Consider the following 19,392-nt stretch of genomic DNA (forward strand, 5'->3'; position numbering starts at 1 on the left):
TCTCTCTCCATCTTCTTTGGTCTTAAATTCTTCCTCTGTCCATAAAGCTTATAGATAAACTATTCTGTGCTCTCTTAATTTGCTTATGGTATCACTTTTTATGTGTAAACCCCATGTACCCATTTTGACCCGATTGATGCTTGTCCTTAAAAGAATTTTCATTGATCACTTTTTATGTCAACTATATTATATTCCCCAGTGTATTCTTCCTCCCTTTCTTTGCTTTTTTTTTCTTTTGAGAGGCAATGGGGGTTAAGTGACTTGCCCAAGGTCACATAGCTAGTAAGTGTTAAGTGTCTGAGGCCAGCTTTGAACTCAGGTCCTCCTGAATTCAGGGTGGGTGCTTTATACATTGCGACACCTAGCTGCCCCTTTCCTCCCTTTCTTTACAGAGAGCCATTCTTTTTTTGGTGAGGCAGTTGGGATTAAGTGACTTGCCCAGGGTCACACAGCTAGTAAGTGTCAAGGATCTGAGGCCAGATTTGAACTCAGGTCCTCCTGAATCCAGGACTGGTGCTCTATCCACTGCACCACCTAGCTGCCCCATAGCCATTCTTTATAACAAAAAAATTAAAAAGGGGGAAAATAGTTCAACACATCTAATCAACATCTTTAAAATGTCTGACATTTCTTTCAGTGTTCTGTATCCATAGTATTCTACCTCTGCAAAGGAAAAAGGGAGTTGCCCTCTCTTATTTCTTCTTTGGGACCAAGATTAGTCATTATAATTTTATAGCATTCATATTTGATTGTTGTGTTGTTATTCTTTCCATTTACATTGTTGTAGTTAGTGTATTTCACTTTGTATCATATTAATACACATAAATCTTTCCATGCTTTTCTGTCTGTATTTATCATATTATTTCTTATTGATCAGTAATATTCCATTATATTAATTAGCCATTCCCCAATCATTGGGCATTTATACTTTTTTTAGTTCTTTTGCTATAAATATTTTGGTGGATTTGGGACTTTTATTTCTATCATTTACCTCTTTGGGATATATGCCTAGCAGGGTATGGACATTTTAGTCACTTTCTTAGTGTAATGCCAAATTACCTTTCTGGCATATTTGTACATATTCAGAGCTCCACTAACATCGTATTAATGTTGCCTGTCTTTTTATAATCTCCCTGACACTGAGTGTTCCCGTCTTCCCATCTTAGTCATCTTTGTCAAGTTTCCAGGTTTGAGATGAAACTGGTCAGTTGTTTTGTTTTGCATTTCCTACATTATCAGGGGACAAAAAATTAGTGATTTGAAGCTACCTTTAATATGACTGCTAATGATTTACATTTAATTTGATAACTATGTTCATGTCCTTTGACCACTGGAGGATGACTTTTGGTCAGAGATATTTGATGTAAAGGTTTTTTCCCCCAGTTGATCACTTCCCTTTCTATTGTAGTTTCATTAATTTTGTTCATCCACAAGTACTCTTTTTTTGTCTGTTCATTACCTTTTTTTTTTTTTTGGTTAAGTGACTTGCCCAGGGTCACACAGCTAGTAAGTGTCAAGTGTCTCAGGCTGGATTTGAACTCAGGTCCTCCTGAATCCAGGGCCGGTGCTCTATCCACTGCACCACCTAGCTGCCCCCATTACTTTTGTTCTTGTAAAATCTTTTAAATTTCATGCAGTCAAAATCATCTAATTATCTTTTGTGATGTGGAAATATTTTTGACTCACAAGGGCTAATTTTGGGGGGCCTAATATGACTGGAGGACTAATCTGGGGACTTTTGACTAACTGGCTATCTATCTGACTGCTATTATTTAAAATGGACCATTTAAAAAGTTGAAGCACACTGCTCCACTTCCAAAATTGATAAGCAAAAGATTAAGAAGCCTCTTAACTAAATAATCAAAGCAGAGTTTATTTATGAGATACAATTTAAAATTATGAATACAGGGAAATAAAATGTACAACCTGACTGTATTCTGGTGGCTCTCTTTCCACCTGCTGCGCCTGGAACTTTTTTAAGCCTCCTCCTCACTGAAAAGCCCCCCCTGCTCCATATCGGCCTCCGCCCCTTTTTGCTCTTAGCTTTTCCTCCTTCCCCAGTCCTCTTCATCTCCTCCCTGGGACCTCTGCCCAGGATCTCTCGGAGAGATCCTCTCAGGGTGGAGGGAGCTGGGGATCCCTCCCCCAGCTGTCTGACCTGGCGTCTTGTGCAGCCCACAGGGCTTTTTGGCTCAGCTGAAGTGGAAGAAAAACCTGAGGGCCTAAGGCTTTCTAATCTCAGCCCAAAGGTAGGGTCCCCCAAATTAAATAAATATCCACAGTGATCACCCTTTATGTCTTTGTTTTATTAAGAAATTTTCTCCAAGTATAAAAGAATTGAGAGAAGAGATAAGGGGCGTGATGGAGAGTGGAAAGGGATGGCAGAGGAAGGGGGCGAGAGGGAGAGCAAGGAGAAGAGGAGGGAAAGAAAAGAAAGAGGGGGGAAAAAGAAGAAAAGAAAAACTTCAAATATATCATTTTGCAATTAAAAAAAATTTTTTTTCCTCCAGCCAAAGCTGTGAAAGTACACCTGATCGGTTTTCTTTTAAAAATTTTTAATGGTATGCATATATTCAGGTTGGGTCCATTTTAAACTTATAAATGAGGATATGATACTGATTTAAATCTAATTTCTGCCAAACTGATTTCTAGTTTTCTCTGTAGTGCTTGTCAGAGAGTTCTTACTGAGGTAATTTATGTTCTTGAGTTTATTGAACCTCAACATTATAGGACTCAGTTGTTTCTTATTCTTCTTCTTCCCTAGTTTATTGAACTGTTTTGGTGTCCATTTTAAAAGTTATCACTAAATAGTTTGATAAATTTTTTCAATTGTAATTTTATTTTTGGAAGTGATATGTCTTTTTTTTTTACTTTATTATTTTTTTTTGCAGGGCAATGGGGGTTAAGTGACTTGCCCAGGGTCGCACAGCTAGTTAAGTGTCAAGTGTCCAAGGCTGCACTTGAACTCAGGAACTCCGGAATCCAGGGCTGGTGCTTTATCCACTGCGCACCTAGCTGCCCCCGATATGTCTTTTTTCAATCTTACTTTTTTATCCTTCTTTTCCCATGAGATTCTAGATGTTTTCTTTCTCCAAATGAATTTTCTCATATTGTGCTAGATTTATTATAGTATCCCTTTGGTAGTTTAATTAGTATAGCTTTAAATCTATAGGATCTGGGGGCAGCTACGTGGCACAGTGGATAAAGCACAGGCCCTGGATTCAGGTAGTACCTGAGTTCAAATCCAGCCTCAGACACTTGACATAGCTGTGTGACCTGGGAAGTCACTTAACTCCATTGCCCACAAAAAAACTCAAACAACCAAAAACCACAAAAATCTATACGGTTTGCACCAGGGTGGTGGCAAGTGTCAGAGGGGAAAAGGGAACATATTTTAGAGATGTAACAAAGGTAAAATTGACAGGCCTTGATAATCGAATGGATATAGGGAATGAGAGAGATGAGTTGGGGTGCCTCTGTGTTTGACCTGGGGAATAGGAGGATAGTGGTAGTCTCAACAGTAATAGGGAAGTTAGCAAGAGGGAAAAGAGGTTTTTCGGGCAAAGATAACATGTTCAGTTTTAGACATATTAAGTTCAAGGTGTTATGGGACATCTATCTGGCTAGTTTAAGATGGAATGGGCATTGTACACAGTAACACGCAACATTGTGTGAATGATCAACTGTGATAGACTTAAGTTCTTCTCAGCAAGATAGTTCCGAAGGGACACATGATGGAAAATGTTCTCCACATCCAGAAAAAGAATGTGGAATCTGAATGCAGATTGTACCATACTGTTTCTACTTCTTTAAATTTTGTTTTCTTTTTTTTGAGGTTTTTCCCTTTTGTTCTGATTCTTCTTTTACAACACTGACTAATGCAGAAATAGTTTTATGTAATTGTACATATATAACCTATATCAGATTGCTTTCTGTCTTGGGAAGGGAGGGAGGGAGAAAAATTTAGAACTCAAAATCTTAAAAAAATAAATGTTGAGGGGGCAGCAAGGTGGACTGGCCTTGGATTCATGAGGGACCTAAGTTTCAAGTGCTGCCTCAGGACACTTGACACTAGCTGTATGACCCTGAGCAAGTCACTTAACCCTCCATTGCCCCGAAAAACAACATGTTGTAAGTAACTATCTTTACATGTGACTGGAAAATCATAAAATACTTTTATGATTTAAAAAAGAAAACACGATTATAGCAAAATCTATGTATATAGTTCTCAATGTTGTAATTCTGTAATAATATGATTAACACCACTGTATTGCTATTTTTCATCATTTTATATTAATATATACCTCTGAAAACAATTCTTTTAGATCAGAAAATGATCTAACCAACAGTCCCTTTTAAATGAGGGGCAAAAGGCAAAAAAAAAAAGATGGAATGGGAAGCAAGGAGTATTCCAACTCAACCTCTGGATCAATGCATTGGTGGGTCTCAGATATGGCCCAGATGTTTACTAGATAGAAAGGTCTGGATGCTGTGTCATCTAGGGGAAGCCCAGTCTCGTGAAAGCTGGATGATGGAAGGAGCACGAGAGGAAGAGGTCTGGGATGAAGTGAGGTTTAGTAATTATAGCTCATTAGTCCTGGAAGAAGAGACAGGGGCATTCGAAGCAGAATGTTGTGGAGCATAGGTTAAGAAGGAGGGAGACAAACCAACAAGCATTTATTAAGCTTTGCTGTGTGCCAGCAACTGTGCTGTGTAGGTAAGGTTGTGGAGGATGGGGATCAATGAGAGATGGCAGCAGCACGTCTGGGATAAAGTATGAGAAGGATTTGGCAAAAAAGGACGTTAGGAGTTTGCTAACCCCAGGGAATGAGTCATGCATGAGAGGAGTTGCTTTGATGAGGACAGGTAGGGTTATACCCCCACATATCTTAGTCATAGGGGCACTGTTTGAGCTCTCTCAGGAGCAGAGGGTATATGGTGGGCTGCACTGGGAAGTCGGGGCGAAGCTTATGCTCCTAGATGCCTTGTTTTGTAGGTGATCCTGCAGTCTAATGAGGTGGGGTTACTTGACTGTGATCACTCTTGTTCTTTTTTTCTTTTCTTTTTTTTTTGGGGGGTGAGGCATTTGGGGTACAACTTACCATAGGGTCCCACAGCTAGTGAGGTTAAGTGTCTGAGACCGGATTCTGAAACTCAGGTCCTCCTGACTCCAGGGCTGGTGCTCTATCTACTGCACCACCTAGCTGACCCCGATCACTCTTGTTCTTAATTAGTTTCTTTTAATTCTTAGTGATCTCTGACTCTTTCTCTGGGTAGTCATGCACTGGAACATGATTCTGATAGGAATGAGACTATGAATTGTAAATTAGTGACCAAAGCTCTCAGGGAAAAGAGTATCCTGGAAGAATGGATATTCAAAGTGTTCTTTTTTTTTTCTTTTCCTTTCTTTGGTGGGGCAGTGAGGGTTAAGTGACTTTGCCCAGGGTCACACAGCTAGTAAAGTGTCAAGTGCCCTGAGGCCAGATTTGACTCAGGTTCCTCCTGAATCCAGGGCCCGGTGCTTTATCTACTGCGCACCTAGCTGCCCAAAGTGTTCTTAATGTGCCTTTTAACGTGCCAAGATCATCCACTGCATCCTGAGCCTCAACAGTCGTTTTAACTTTTGTCTTATCACTAGATTTTGATGACTTTGGAAGAGAGAGAATGAGGCTGATGACTTTTTGCAACTCTGCCTCACTTAATACAATTCACATGCAAGTGAAAACTCATCCAACATCTATTTTCATTCCAACATCGTGATGCCAGTTGTTCCTTTTTGAAAACAAAGGACAAACAACAATGTGCCTTGTATTTATTACCAAACTCATGAAACTATAACGTTTTCAGTCGATATAAGCAACTTTATAGCAAAATGTGTTTTGGTAGCATCTATTTTTGGTTGAATGTGTCACCTGTACTTTACTTGTCAGAATGTGAAAGGTTTCGTCATCACTTTGAATTGTACTTTCTAGGGCTTTTTATGGTATACAGTCTCAATCTTTTGGATTTGTGTATTTGTAGGAAACCCTTCAGAAATATCAGAATTGAAATCTTTGTTGCTGTTTGATAATTGCTTATTCTGTCCAGGTATTTGGAACATTTGTCATGTCAGACAATAAATTCGGGAAAAAATTGAAATTGTGATAGGACAAATTAAAGTTTTAGGGAGGAAATTGCTCTGTAAATCTTAAGAATTTAAAAGTGACTGGTGTATTTAATGACTTCATCCTTGCATTGTGACAGGATGTTTCAGAGTACAAGAGCCTAGTTAACTTGCCAAGAGTTACTGTTTCATTAATAGCATCCCCTGTGACGATTCTGTGGGGTTTCCTTTGTGCATTGGTTCTCAAAAACTGATGAACATTATTTACCTGTAGTTTATCCCAAAGAGCTCTGTTGGTAGACATTAAAAATTTGTACTGTGCTTGCTAAGGGTGAAGGGTCTAATTGTTAGAAATGTGTACTGGTCAGAGCCCATTCAAACTCCTGTTGCAGTCTTTAACATGGTCATGTCTGCCTTGTGGACTACTCTTAACCTTCCTGATAATGATGTTTCTTAAAACTAAATTTTGGGGCAGCTAGATGGCGCAGTGGATAGAGCACCGGCCCTGGAGTCAGGAGTACCTGAGTTCAAATCCGGCCTCAGACACTTGACACTTACTAGCTGTGTGACCCTAGGCAAGTCACTTAACCCCAATTGCCTCCCTAAAAAAAAAATAAAAAAAAACAACAACTAAATTTTAACATTTGGCTGTCACGAGGGAGGAAAACACAGTGACTAAACAGCAGTTTAAGGCATAGATCAGTCTGCCCAGTTGTCTCATTGATATTTCCCCTAAAATTCTTAATAGTCCTCATTCATTCTTTTTATTCGTTTATAAGTTAAAGGTCCAGTTTTTTTCTCTTTGCTTTGGATTTGTTAATGTCTTTGTAAATTCTGCCCTTAATCTTATAATTCATGAGAGAAAAGACCATATTTGGACACTTCTCTGAGCCCTAAAGACAGAGAGTGAGTTTAGTTTCAAGCTCCACAACTTTGTTTTCCCACCTCCCCCAACCTCCTAGCAGAGGGCATCTGGGGACACAAGACTCTGAGAAGCCTAGGCCTCTGGGACTTAGGCCTGAGCAGGGCCTGTAACGGGGCCTGCATTTTCTGGAAGCTGAGCTAAACTGGGAGTTCACTTTGAGGCACCCAGGATGATTCCTTCTTCTTCTTTTTTTTTTTTTGAGGGGCAATGGGGGTTAAGTGACTTGTCCAGGGTCACACAGCTAGTAAGTGTCAAGTGTCTAAGGTCAAATTTGAACTCAGGTACTCCTGAATCCAGGGCTGGTGCTTGATCCACTGCCCCACCTAGCTGCCCTGATGATTCCTTCTTAACCCTGATGTTCAAACCCCAATTTAAGTTTTGTTTCTTGAAAAGTTATTGGTGTTTGTTTATGTTGTTAACACAGCACTGTTCTAGTGAGGAATGGACATTCTTGCCCAGAATAAGGTTAAGGCCTAGTGTCACAATCTGATTGGTCGACTGGTGTAATCTGATTGGTTGTTAGTGGGCAGTCTGATTGGTCAACTGATACAACCTGATTGGTTGTTACAGTTACAATTTATGGGAGATTGGTTGTTTCTGTAATGCTGTATGTAAATTTAAACTGTAATGTGATTGGTTGAGAGGGACCCTTGGTGGGTATAAATAACAAGTGTGGGGTGGGGGGGGCCTCACTTCAATGCAATCTCAGGCACTTCATAAGAGTGCCCATCTTCAAAAAGATGAATAAAGAAGTCTTCACCCACCCTTTGCTGCCTGCTTGGATTCTTTAAGCTGCAAGCTGCTAGCAATACTTGAGCTGCACAACACTATTTGAGCTGTTAGCTGTGTTTCTAAAAATTCATAGTTTTCTAGACTATCTGTGAATTTAGTTAACAGCAGCAGAGTTCAGTGTTGAGCCAGCTATATAAACTGTGAGTTCAAGTTATGGCAGGAATTTAACTGATGACCTTACCTCTATTTCTGTATTCTATATTTTTCATTGCATATTTTAACTTTTTAATTTCTTATGGAATTAGAAAATTTAAAGTATTTTGAAGTATCTCCGAACTGGTATTTCTTTTAATTGTTAACTGTCATTATTTTCCTAGTGATTAGCCATTTCCAGTTAATGTGTATAATTGAATGATCCTAGCATTTTCTATATATTTATATATAAACACACATTTCTTCAAGATCAGTTTTAAAGATTTTTTAATAGTGTCTGTTGATGATCAGTATTAAGCTGTTTATACTAGGTGTTTCTGTTGTGCTGAATATTTTGATTGATACTAATAAACATCCCAACTTCAAAGGGATTCCCTCCCAAATTAAAAAGAGAGGAGTAAACATTTAGTTCTACTGTTTGATGCCCCCAAATTGATCAGCTTTTTCAAATGCACAAGTGAGAAATGAAGTGTTTCTTGTTATTGTTCCCTCCCCCCCAGACCACCAGCCTTGTTTCCAGCCCAGTCCTGGTAGCCATCATTGAGGAGAGCAGCTTATCTGGAGCAAGGGATCATACCTTCCCCACTATCACCAGTACCAGCTGTCACTAATGGGGCAGGCAAACTAGCCTCACTGAAGCAGCAAGGCATCTGAGAGATAGGAGGCAGCATGTGCCAGGCAAGTCAAATCACATTCTCTTCCCAGACCCCGGGGCCCTGAAAAGTCTCCCCGCTGCCAGTTCTGCTTCCAGTTCAGCCCTTTCAGACACCACTGAGGGGAGCAACCTGTGTCTGCCACCCCTGCTAACACCTACATTGTCGCCCAGCTTCCATTAATGGGCTGGTAAGTCTAAGAGCCCTTCGCAGGCTACCAGCCTTGTTTCCAGCCTGGCTCTCAAAGTCAGAGTCCAGGGAAGCAGCCCTTGTGGAGATGCAACCTTTGCAGGTGTTGGAGGCCAGTTACTATAGATCTGGAGGCCTGAACAAGCACAAGCCTTAGCACCGTGAAGTAGCTCAATACCAGGAACTGATATGATTTTATCAGTGGAAATTGAGAGTCAAGAAGATGTGTTACCATTTGCTTTGCTGCTGCAGTTTTAGAACCACATGGCTGACCTGCAGCTGAAACCTCATAATGTGTTGTCTTCCTCTTGCCAGAATGTGAGCAGCTTCTGTTCTGCTTTTCCATTTGTATTCTTAACTCCTAGCAAAGTGCTTTTGCACATAGTTATTGCTCAATAAAATACTTTTTCATTCATTCGTTCATTCATTCATTTATTCATTCATCCATTCATAGTGGTGTATAATTTTAATGCCACATTTATCTGATGTTCTGTGACCATGACTCACAGAACACTATGGTCTCTAAGGAATTCAAATTATTCAGAGAGGGGCAGCTAGGTGGCATAGCGGATAGAGCACCGGCCCTGGAGTCAGGAGTACCTGAGTTCAAATCCAGCCTCAGACACTTAACACTTACTAGCTGTGTGACCTTGGGCAAGTCACTTAACCCCAATTGCCTCACTAAAAAAACCAAAAAACAAATTATTCAGAGAGTAGCGGAGAAACAAGCATGTAGTGTGTTCAGAAGGCTGCCTCAGTGGCTTACAAACATGCTCTTATGAAGTGATAGAAAGGATGTAATCAATGCAACTCATCAAAAAAATAGGATGGACTAGTTATGTAATAAGAACAAGGCATAATGGGATTACCTTGCATATACCACTGGCCCTGGATTCAGGAGGCCTTGAGTTCAAATCTGTCCTCAGACACTTGATACTTACTAGCTGTGTGACCCTGGACAAATCACTTAACCCTCATTGCCTTGAAAAAAAACAAAAGTTAAGCAGGATAGAGAGGCATGGTTAGACTGTAGTTTGCAGTGCTGGAGGGAAATCACATCCTGACATGAATATTTGTGTATTGAGCAAGAGAGCAGGTGTTTTAAGGCAGAGGTATCAGAGTGTGGGACCCCAGACCCATCTGAATCAGATTAAAATGTAATTGGGACGGGCAGCTAGATGGTGCAGTGGATAGAGCACTGGCCCTGGATTCAGGAAGACCTGAGTTCAAATCTGGCCTCAGACACTTAACACTTACTGGCTGTGTGACCCTGGGCAAGTCACTTAACCCCAATTGCCTCACCAAAAAAAACCCTGTAATTGGGAAATGTTTAACAAAGTAAATGAAAATATGATACGACATAGGTAATGTTTACTTATGGTTTTCTAAGCCAATATATGGTCCTCAGAAATCTATTTTTACTTGAGTTTCATACTGCTGCTCTAAGGGATTCTTGTATGCTGAGTCAGAAATGACGCTGATTATGGGAGATCCCAGTCATCACCAAGTATTCCTTCTGAAGATGGGACTAGATATACTGAGCAACTCACACCACCCCTATCAAACCCCAATGGTGATAAAATATGAAGCTAAATCATCCTGTGGATTGAGTTTGGAAAACTTCATCTTGCTCTAAGATGTGGACAAGATGTGAGAGGTAGTACTCATTTACAATGATTCATGGATCATCATATTAGATGATCATCATATTAGAACATTCAGGGGTATCACCATAGGCATGGAAGGTCAGAAATAAAGTGGCATAGGGTAGGCCATTTTAGGAGGATCTTGCATAATGGGAGGGATTGCCATTTAACCATTTACCAGTTCCATGTTTTTATCCACCAGAAACTGCATCATCAACGAAGTGCCACAGGGTCATATACTACAAAGATCAGAAGTAAATATTATAGGCAGCTGACCAGACTGGCTTTGCCTGATGGGCCCATGAGGAGAGTCGACATGGAAAAAGAGTTTTCCATGAGGACATGGAAAAAGAGATGGAGGACATGCATAGCCTGATGAACAGAAGGTTCTGTTAACCAAGTCTGGCCTGCTGCCTCACTGGCCAGTATAGATTAGGGCTTCTTAAACATTTTCCACTCTTGACACCTTTTTGCCTGAGAAATTTTTATGTGGCCTGGGTGTATAACAAAGCTTCTTAACCTTTTATTGTTGCCAAATTTTTCACGACTCCCACATTCAGTTACACAACCCCATATGGGGTTGAGATGCACAGTTTATGAAGCTTTGGTATAGATGACATGCCTTGAATTCTCATACATGGCAAAATCCTCCATTAGTGGCAGATTGCTGATATAAGGCTACTTCTGTCAGAGAAGGGGAGGGATTTGCTTGGGCTGCCATTGACCTGTAGTCACATAGTAATGGCAGAAACAACCATTAAAGGATTAACAAAATGCCTTATAGTTGGCCATGGTCTACAGCTGTGGATCAAGGTATCATTAACTGGGAAGGAAGAGCAAGAGTGCATCTGGGAGCATGGAATAAAATTGATTTTCCACATACTGCCTTTGTATCCCCATCACTTAGTGTCAGGTGCATAGTAACTACTGCTTAGTAAATCCTTGCTGACCAGCTGCCTCTCCCACTATGCATCTGTGGACCATGAGTCAGTGGGAAGTGGCCTGCAGGCTACAGGGCTTATTTTTCCTCACTCTGTGGCAATGTAAAGTAGGTTGGAAGTAGATACTAGATAGGGTATAGGATTCTGAATTACTATTGAGAGGGATAGTCTCTGGGCCATGAATCATGGCACACAGGTTTGTTTGTGTTTTTTTTTTTTTATGTATGAGGTATTTTATTTTTTCCATTACATGTAAAGATAGTTCTCAACTTTTGTTTATACATGCTTTACAATTTCAGATTTTTCTCCCTCCCGCCCCTCCCTCCCCCCCTCCCCTAGACAGCAGGTAATCTGATATAGGTTATATCTATATATCTCTATACATATACATATAGATATATATATATACACACACACATATATATACACATAATAACATTAATCCTATTTCTGCATTAATCCTGTTACAAGAGAAAGAATCAGAGCAGTGATGCAAAACCTCAAAATAGAAAGAAAAAAAAAAACCAACAGCACCCAAAACAAAAGAAATAATATGGTTCAATCAGCATCTATACTCCACAGTTCTTTCTTTTTTTTTCTTGGATTTGGAGATCCTCTTCTATCATGAGTTCCCTGGAACTCTTCTGTACCATTGCATTGGTGAGAAGAATATAGTCCATCACAGTAGGTCAACACTCAATGTTGATGATACTGTGTACAATGTTCTTCTGGTTCTGCTCATCTCACTCATCATCAGCTCACGTAAGACCCTCCAGGTTTCTCTGAACTCTTCCTGCTCATCATTTCTTACAGCACAATAGTATTCCATTGTATTCATATACCACAACTTGTCCAGCCATTCCCCAATTGATGGGCACCCCCTCAACTTCCAATTCCTTGCTACCACGTAAAGAGCAGCTATAAATATTTTTGTACATGTGGGTCCCTTTCCCCCTTCCATGATTTCTTTGGGCAAAAGACCTAAAAGTGGGATTGCTGGGTCAAAGGGTATGCACAGCTTTATTGCCCTTTGGGCATAATTCCAAATTGCTCTCCAGAATGGTTGGATCAGCTCACAGCTCCACCAACAATGCATTAGTGTTCCAATTTTCCCACAGCCTCTCCAACATTTATTATCTTCCTTTTTTGTCATTTTAGCCAATCTGATAGGTGTCAGGTGGTACCTCAGAGTTGTTTTAATTTGCATCTCTCTAATCATTAAAGATTTAGAGCATTTTTTCATATGGGAATAGATAGCTTTTTAAAGAAGAATTTAAGGGGGGGCGGCTAGATAGCACAGTGGATAAAGCACCGGCCCTGGATTCAGGAGTACCTGAGTTCAAATCCGGCCTCAGACACTTGATACTAGCTGTGTGACCCCGGGCAAGTCACTTAACCCCCATTGCCCCACAAAAAAAAAAAAAAAAAGAATTTAACTGGAATTTAGTACAGTGACTTATCAGTGCTAAGAACTAAACAGACAGCTGAGGTTCACTCCAACATGGTACATATTGTATTAGGAAGTGCACCTGGATCTTCCTGATGAACTGTACTCTTTCTTCAGGTGCAGTGACATGTGACAAATCTGGTGATTTCTAAGGAGGGGTTGTAGGATGCTGTTCACATGGCAATCTGGCATTGGAACTATGTGAGGCCATGGATAAGCAGGGTGGGCAAGCTTCTCTGTGCCCTGTGAAGGAAGTATACTATACATGGGTCATGGATGTGCCTTGTATTTAGTAAAGGTGTTAGTGGTGGTATTGTGATGTGCATATTATAATGTTTATACTATTTTAGAAGACAGAGACAAAGAAGGAAGAGGGCTAACAAAGTTTTGTAAGTGCCTGTGCCTATAAATGATGGAAATGAAAAGGGAAAATATGAAAAATATCTGTACCCACTGTAATGTACTATCAGAATTCTGAGTTTACATGGTGACTTCTATGTAAAATATTATAGGTTTAGAACTGGAAGGCCATCTAGCTTGGAGGCCATCTAGTTCAATGTCTTTGTTTTATAGTTGAATGACAAAGGGCATAAAGCTTAGATATGAACCTAGGCTTTCTGATTCCAAATCCAGCATGCTCTCCACTATGCCACACCTCCAGGGCTACTACACTCATAGTGTAACATCTGATTTTTTTTTTTTTTAGTGAGGCAATTGGGGTTAAGTGACTTGCCCAGGGTCACACAGCTAGTAAGTGTTAAGTGTCTGAGGCCAGATTTGAACTCAGGTACTCCTGACTCCAGGGCCGGTGCTCTATCCACTGCGCCACCTAGCTGCCCCGTAACATCTGATTTTAACTCTGTATAATATTCTTGATTTGGGCTCCTTTGAATAGTGGCTGCTATCTTTTTTTTTTAAATAAAATATTTTATTTTTTTTCCCATTACATGTAAAGATGTGGCTGCTATCTTTAGGGATGCCCAATGAGTCTATTACTTACACTATAGTTTATGAGCCCCAGATGGTGAGTTTCCACTCACCAGTCAGTCAGTAGACACAATTAGCTTGAAGCATTTACTAAGGTAGTATAGTTTGAAGAGTGTCTAGAAAGCATTCTATGTGCCACGGGCTCGTTCTCTTATAAATACAGGGTCCATGGGAAGAATGGGCACAAATGTAGAGTACAGTGGTAGTAATGAGGCAGTAATGAGTAGAAGGGGAACACATGGCCAAAAGCAGCTGATGCCATTGGTTCTGTTGGTCTTTGTTATCTTTTGTCTTCTCGTCAAATGCTCATGCTGGTTCCACGTAGGCAGGTTGCTTAGATGAGCTCCCAAAGTTTGCCCTTTTCTGAAGCATGACTCTTTACTGCCAGAAGTGGTTCTCCTTTGTTGGCTCTGTTCTTTGCTGTCAGACATCTGTCTACTTGAAGTGTCTCCCTACAGGAAGCAGTCTATCCTCCTGAGACAGTTATTGTTGTTGTTTGACTTTCATTCTTGAAGAGGACCAAGGACATCAGGAGCGTGATGTCTTGACTTGCTCATGAATTGGATTCCAGTGAGGCAGAGCTGCTCAATGTCTGATCAGCCTCACTCTCTCCTCTAGAGTCATTGAAGTCCAGTGGCAAGATGAAAGTCATGATGACTGGCCTGAGATGACTTTGGCCTTTCTAAAGTAAGGTTTTCCTAAGCTTCAGTTTGTCTGAGGCAATGCCCATTCAATGACTAAGAGCTAAGTAAACAACTGAAATGACTGAACAACAAGAATTGGGGCAGAAGATGGCCTAATTTATAGCTGCAAACCCCTATGGCTGATGGTATAGAGGAAGAGAGAGAAAATCCCTTTCCCCCCATTCCTCCTTCCCTCTGAAGGATGGTATTCTTTCATGGTGAGTTCCTTCCTGGTATAAGGGCCAAATTTAAATGGGAAGGGTTAATTGGGGGGCTTTCTGTAATATTGGGGTAAGAAAGGAGATTAACAGCCTCTTTTCCACAAACAAATCAGGTTTTATTAATGGGAACAAATCTACTACACAGGTGAAGTTAATAGAGCTAGGGACAATGAGAAAGGGGATAGAGAAAGGGAAAAATATGTCCCACTTCCCAGATAGAATCTGAATCTCTAGGGTAAAAAGACCCCAGGCACTCCAAACCTGCCTCCAGCCCAGCTAGTCCAAAGAGCTAGCCTAACTTCAACAACAGAAACTCAGCACCACCTCACCTGGAATCCGCAGCTCTAAGGAGAATGTGCCCTGTGTCTTGGCTTGGCCAGAAACTCAAAACACCCCAGCTACTCTCTCCCTCACTCCCGGGCGACCAAAAAAAATGAGCGCTCTCCTCCCTGGGCTTTTCCCCCAAAGCCTACTGTGAAACCAGAAACAGACCCCCCCCCCCAAGCTAATTGGCTGGTAGCTTTGATTGACAGAACTAACAGGCGGCTCTACAGCTGCAAGCCAGCCAGCTTCCAGATGCTAACTCGGCATGGCTTTTAAGATTACATCTTTTTGGGGGCAGCTAGGTGGTGAAGTGGATAAAGCACCAGCCCTGGACTCAGGAGGACCTGAGTTCAAATCCGGCCTCAGACACTTGAGACTTACTAGCTATGTGACCCTGGGCAAGTCACTTAACCCTCATTGCCTCACCAAAAAAAAAAAGAAGATTACATCTTTTCAGTCTGACCATAATGAAGCAAAGATGTGATCATGGAAACCCCAAATCACAATTAATTCCTTACACTGGATTAACTGCAGAGTTTAGCAAGCTAGCTTTCCTAGCAATCAGGGTGTGACCAATACTCTACCTATCATGAAATATCTCTCTAATTCTGTCAGGGAGAACTTTACAGTCTGTAGGGGAGCAGCAGAGTGTTAGGACCCTGCTATAATATAAGTCCATCTCTGTTGTCTGTCCATTTATTTTTTGTGATTACAACTATATTTATATGTAATTTAATATCCTGAACTGGAAAAATTAGTTTGTTAGGAGTCAACTCTCCTTTCCCCCCCTTACATTTATAATACTTGATGTTTGTGATAATTGAGTGGTAAAATGTAATTGGGTAGATACACTAGAATTCTAGATTGATATTGCCACATTCATAATGTTTTAAAAATAATGTTAGTATATATAATATATAATGTGCATGATAAATAAGCAGTGAATTGTAATTGAATAAACTAAACAGCTTTATGACACAAGGTTTATCACATACATCCCATAGCTACTGTGCTCGTAAAATTAAATATCTAGTTTGTCCATTGGGGGAAAAGCCTACCTAGTCATTTTCCCCCTTGAATGACCAGGGCAGAGCACCAGGAGTTTATTCAGATGATCTAGATGATTTATTGTCCTAATAAGAATCTTTGACAAGTATGGCAGAAGCAATTGTTTAGTGCTGTATTTTGGCCAGGAAAAACCCCTTAATCTCTGATGGTAAATAATTGGCTTCCAAAGGGGAGAATGAAGTGGGATACAGAAGAACTATATGGTATTAAGATTGAGCAAAAAGGCTACATGGAAACAGCATGGCTGAAAATGGAAGTATATTCTCCTTTCTTTATAGAGGTGAGGAACTCTAGAGGTAGAACCTCAGCATATGTTGTTGAAACTGATTGCTTAGTTTTCTTGAATTGCTTTTTTTCTCCTTTGTTATAAGTGTGCCTGGGGCGGCTAGGGGGCGCAGTGGATCAAGCACCGGCCCTGGATTCAGGAGTACCTGAGTTCAAATGTGACCTCAGACAATTGACACTTACCAGCTGTGTGACCCTGGGCAAGTCACTTAACCCCAATTGCCCAGCAAAAAATAATTAAAAAAATAAAAATAAGTGTGCCTGGGGCAGCTGGGTGGCGCAGTGGATAGAGCACCGGCCCTGGAGTCAGGAGTACCTGAGTTCAAATCCGGCCTCAGACACTTAACACTTACTAGCTGTGTGACCCTGGGCAAGTCACTTAACCCCAATTGCCTCACTAAAAAAAAAAAAAAAAGAAGTGTGCCTGTCTGGAGAGAAAGGGGAGAGGGATATATTGGGAAATGAGGGAGATGTAAAAACAAAAGATTTCAGTAGAATGAAATGCTATATAAATAATAAATTGGTGTATATGAGGACTTTCTTCTTATGGATGGAATTCTTGTGGTATAAGCCTAGTAATGGAATCTTTGGTTCAAAGGATGTGGACAATTTAATTATTTTAATTTGCTGAATTCCAAATTGCTTTTCAAAATGGGTTGTACTGTTTCATAGCTCCATTGATGTATTAGTGCTCATTATTCTACAACCTCTCCAATATTGACTAAAGTCATTTATTGTTCCAGGATGCGAGGTAAAACCTGTGAGAGACACACACACACACACACACACACACACACTTATTTATTCTGGGTTCTACCAATATAGGAATTTGGGTTGTTTTTTTGTTTGTTTGTTTTTTGGTGAGGCAATTGTGGTTAAGTGACTTGCCCAGGGTCACACAGCTAGTAATTGTTAAGTGTCTGGGGCCGGATTTGAACTCAGGTCCTCCTGAATCCAGGGCCGGTGCTCTATCCACTGTGCCACCTAGCTGCCCCAAGAATTTTTTTTTTTTAATCATACATGTTGATAACAGGGGTTTTGTTTTTCTTGCTTTCTCAGTGGGGAGAGAGGAGAAAAAAGGAGAGGTAAGAGGGAGAAAAAGGTGACTTTTGAGAGAATAAATTGTTATGGATCAAGGGAAATGTCTAAAATTACTCACTTTCTGTTGGAGACAGGTTTGAAGAAGTACTTACGAACTTGCATAATGAGTAAAATCATATCATAAATGAATTGGTGGCACACTTAGTGATCAAGAAGTCTTTACCTAAACAGAAGCAGGAAGCACAGAAGGCCAAAGCAGAGATGTCCAAGCCCCGGAGCGATAATACCGTGCCCACAATGGTTTTGGATGCAGCTCAAAGGAACAGACTCCAACAACAAATGCAGCAGGTGAGACTTTGACTTTTCAGGTCCTTGTGGGGCCTGAGGCCAGTAGGAGACTTCTTATTATCAGTTCAAACTAACTCATAGCATCTTTGGGAAGGGATCTCCCAAGATCGGTCATAAATGAATATGCCACACATACCTATCATCTTCAAACACACCTATAGTACAAGAGAACAGACACCCATCTAGAACACTCTAGAACTTAACAGCACTCAGAGCAGGGGAAGTTTTTCTTTATCTCCAATCTAAATTCCTCATGTCTGTTTCTTTTGCTTTTATATCTGAACAATTCAAGTCAAGGAAGCATATTAAAACTGGTCAGTATTCACCACAGGAAGCACAATATTTGGATTAAAGTTGCAAACACCTTGGTAAAATCTGCCTAGGTTCCTGAAACAATAACACCTTCCATGTCTCTGATGTGTTTTGTCTTTTTTTCTCCCTCCCCAGCATGTTCAGCTCCTGACTCAGATTCACCTTCTGGCCAGCACCAACCCCAGCCTCAGTTCGGAGGCCAGTACCACCAAGATGTTTCTTGTAAGGCCCTGTTTATACATGAGTCTGGAAGTTAAAAGTTCGAAATCAGCTTGGCAAATAGTTTTCTAAAATCACTTATCCTACATGATTTACATCGATCCCTTCATTTGCATTAACCAATTCTCCTTGATCTTTATCTTAGCTGTTTTTACCTTTTCTTCCTATTTCTTCCCATATTGCCTAAAAGTTCATAGGCATCTGCTTACTGCCTTGTTCCTTCCCATGACATCAGGTTCCTATAAAAGGACAGAGAATATATTGTTTCCACCACCTCATTGATGTCCATTAGTTCTGCTTAATTTTGTGTAGGTATGCTGGTTGGTTTTTTTTTTCATATCTTAGCACATGCAGTGTTTTCAAAGCTACAGCTACCACTAGTGATTTATATACCAGCCTGATTTTGCACAATATAAAAAATAACATGATTTAGAGAGTGAATTAAAGGAAGGGGCAGAACTTTAAATCCTCAAATTTCTTCCATTATAAAATTGTCCTTGAGATTGGTAACAGGGTTTGATGTATTATTTCTGAGATACAGGCATTCAAATGATAAAATTTGTTAGCCGTTTAATCTTTTCCATGACAATATTTGAGTGCCTGTTTTCAAAGTGTTTTGCATACGCTCTCATTTGAGCCTTACAACAACCTTCAAAAGGTAGGTGCTGGGGCAGCTAGCTGGTGCAGTAGATAGAGCACTGACCCTGGAGTCAGGAGTACCTGAGTTCAAATCTGGCCTCAGACACTTAACACGTACTAGCTGTGTGAACCTGGGCAAGTCACTTAACCCCAGTTGCTTCACTGAAAAAAAAAAAAAAAAGGTAGGTGCTCTTGTTTTCCTTATTTTACAGATGAGGAAAAGCTGGCTCAGGTAGAGTGCCTTTTCCACAGTCATAGTCTTAGTAAATGAATGTCTGAGGCAGAACTTGAACCCACGTCTTCCTGAATGCAAGTTCAGTGTTCTAATCAGTACTGCATTTTGTAGTCCTAGTTCTCAAATAGCTTATGGTCTAATTTGGAAGACATAAAAAAGACAAGACATTTTCAGTGTAACA

At 40.5% G+C, this 19,392-nt stretch overlaps 2 protein-coding genes across 8 annotated transcripts in view; both read left to right on the forward strand.

Moving 5' to 3' along the window:
• The window catches only part of GON4L (gon-4 like), a 298,840-nt gene that overhangs the window by 156,655 nt on the left and 122,793 nt on the right, over positions 1 to 19,392 (forward strand). The window lies entirely within an intron of this gene.
• The window catches only part of YY1AP1 (YY1 associated protein 1), a 36,950-nt gene that overhangs the window by 4,766 nt on the left and 12,792 nt on the right, over positions 1 to 19,392 (forward strand). For 3 of the 5 annotated variants that reach the window (XM_044002411.1, XM_044002408.1, XM_044002412.1), the window contains exons 2-3: positions 17,593 to 17,806; positions 18,254 to 18,340. In XM_044002411.1, the coding sequence (XP_043858346.1) occupies positions 17,720 to 17,806; positions 18,254 to 18,340 (174 nt within the window). In that variant the 5' untranslated portion in view covers positions 17,593 to 17,719. Of the gene's footprint in view, positions 1 to 17,592; positions 17,807 to 18,253; positions 18,341 to 19,392 lie in introns of those variants that run through there. The other 2 variants (XM_044002410.1, XM_044002413.1) reach the window with 2 other exon arrangements.

This window comes from Dromiciops gliroides, chromosome 4 (assembly GCF_019393635.1).
Source record: "Dromiciops gliroides isolate mDroGli1 chromosome 4, mDroGli1.pri, whole genome shotgun sequence".
Taxonomy (NCBI): Eukaryota; Metazoa; Chordata; class Mammalia; order Microbiotheria; family Microbiotheriidae; genus Dromiciops; species Dromiciops gliroides.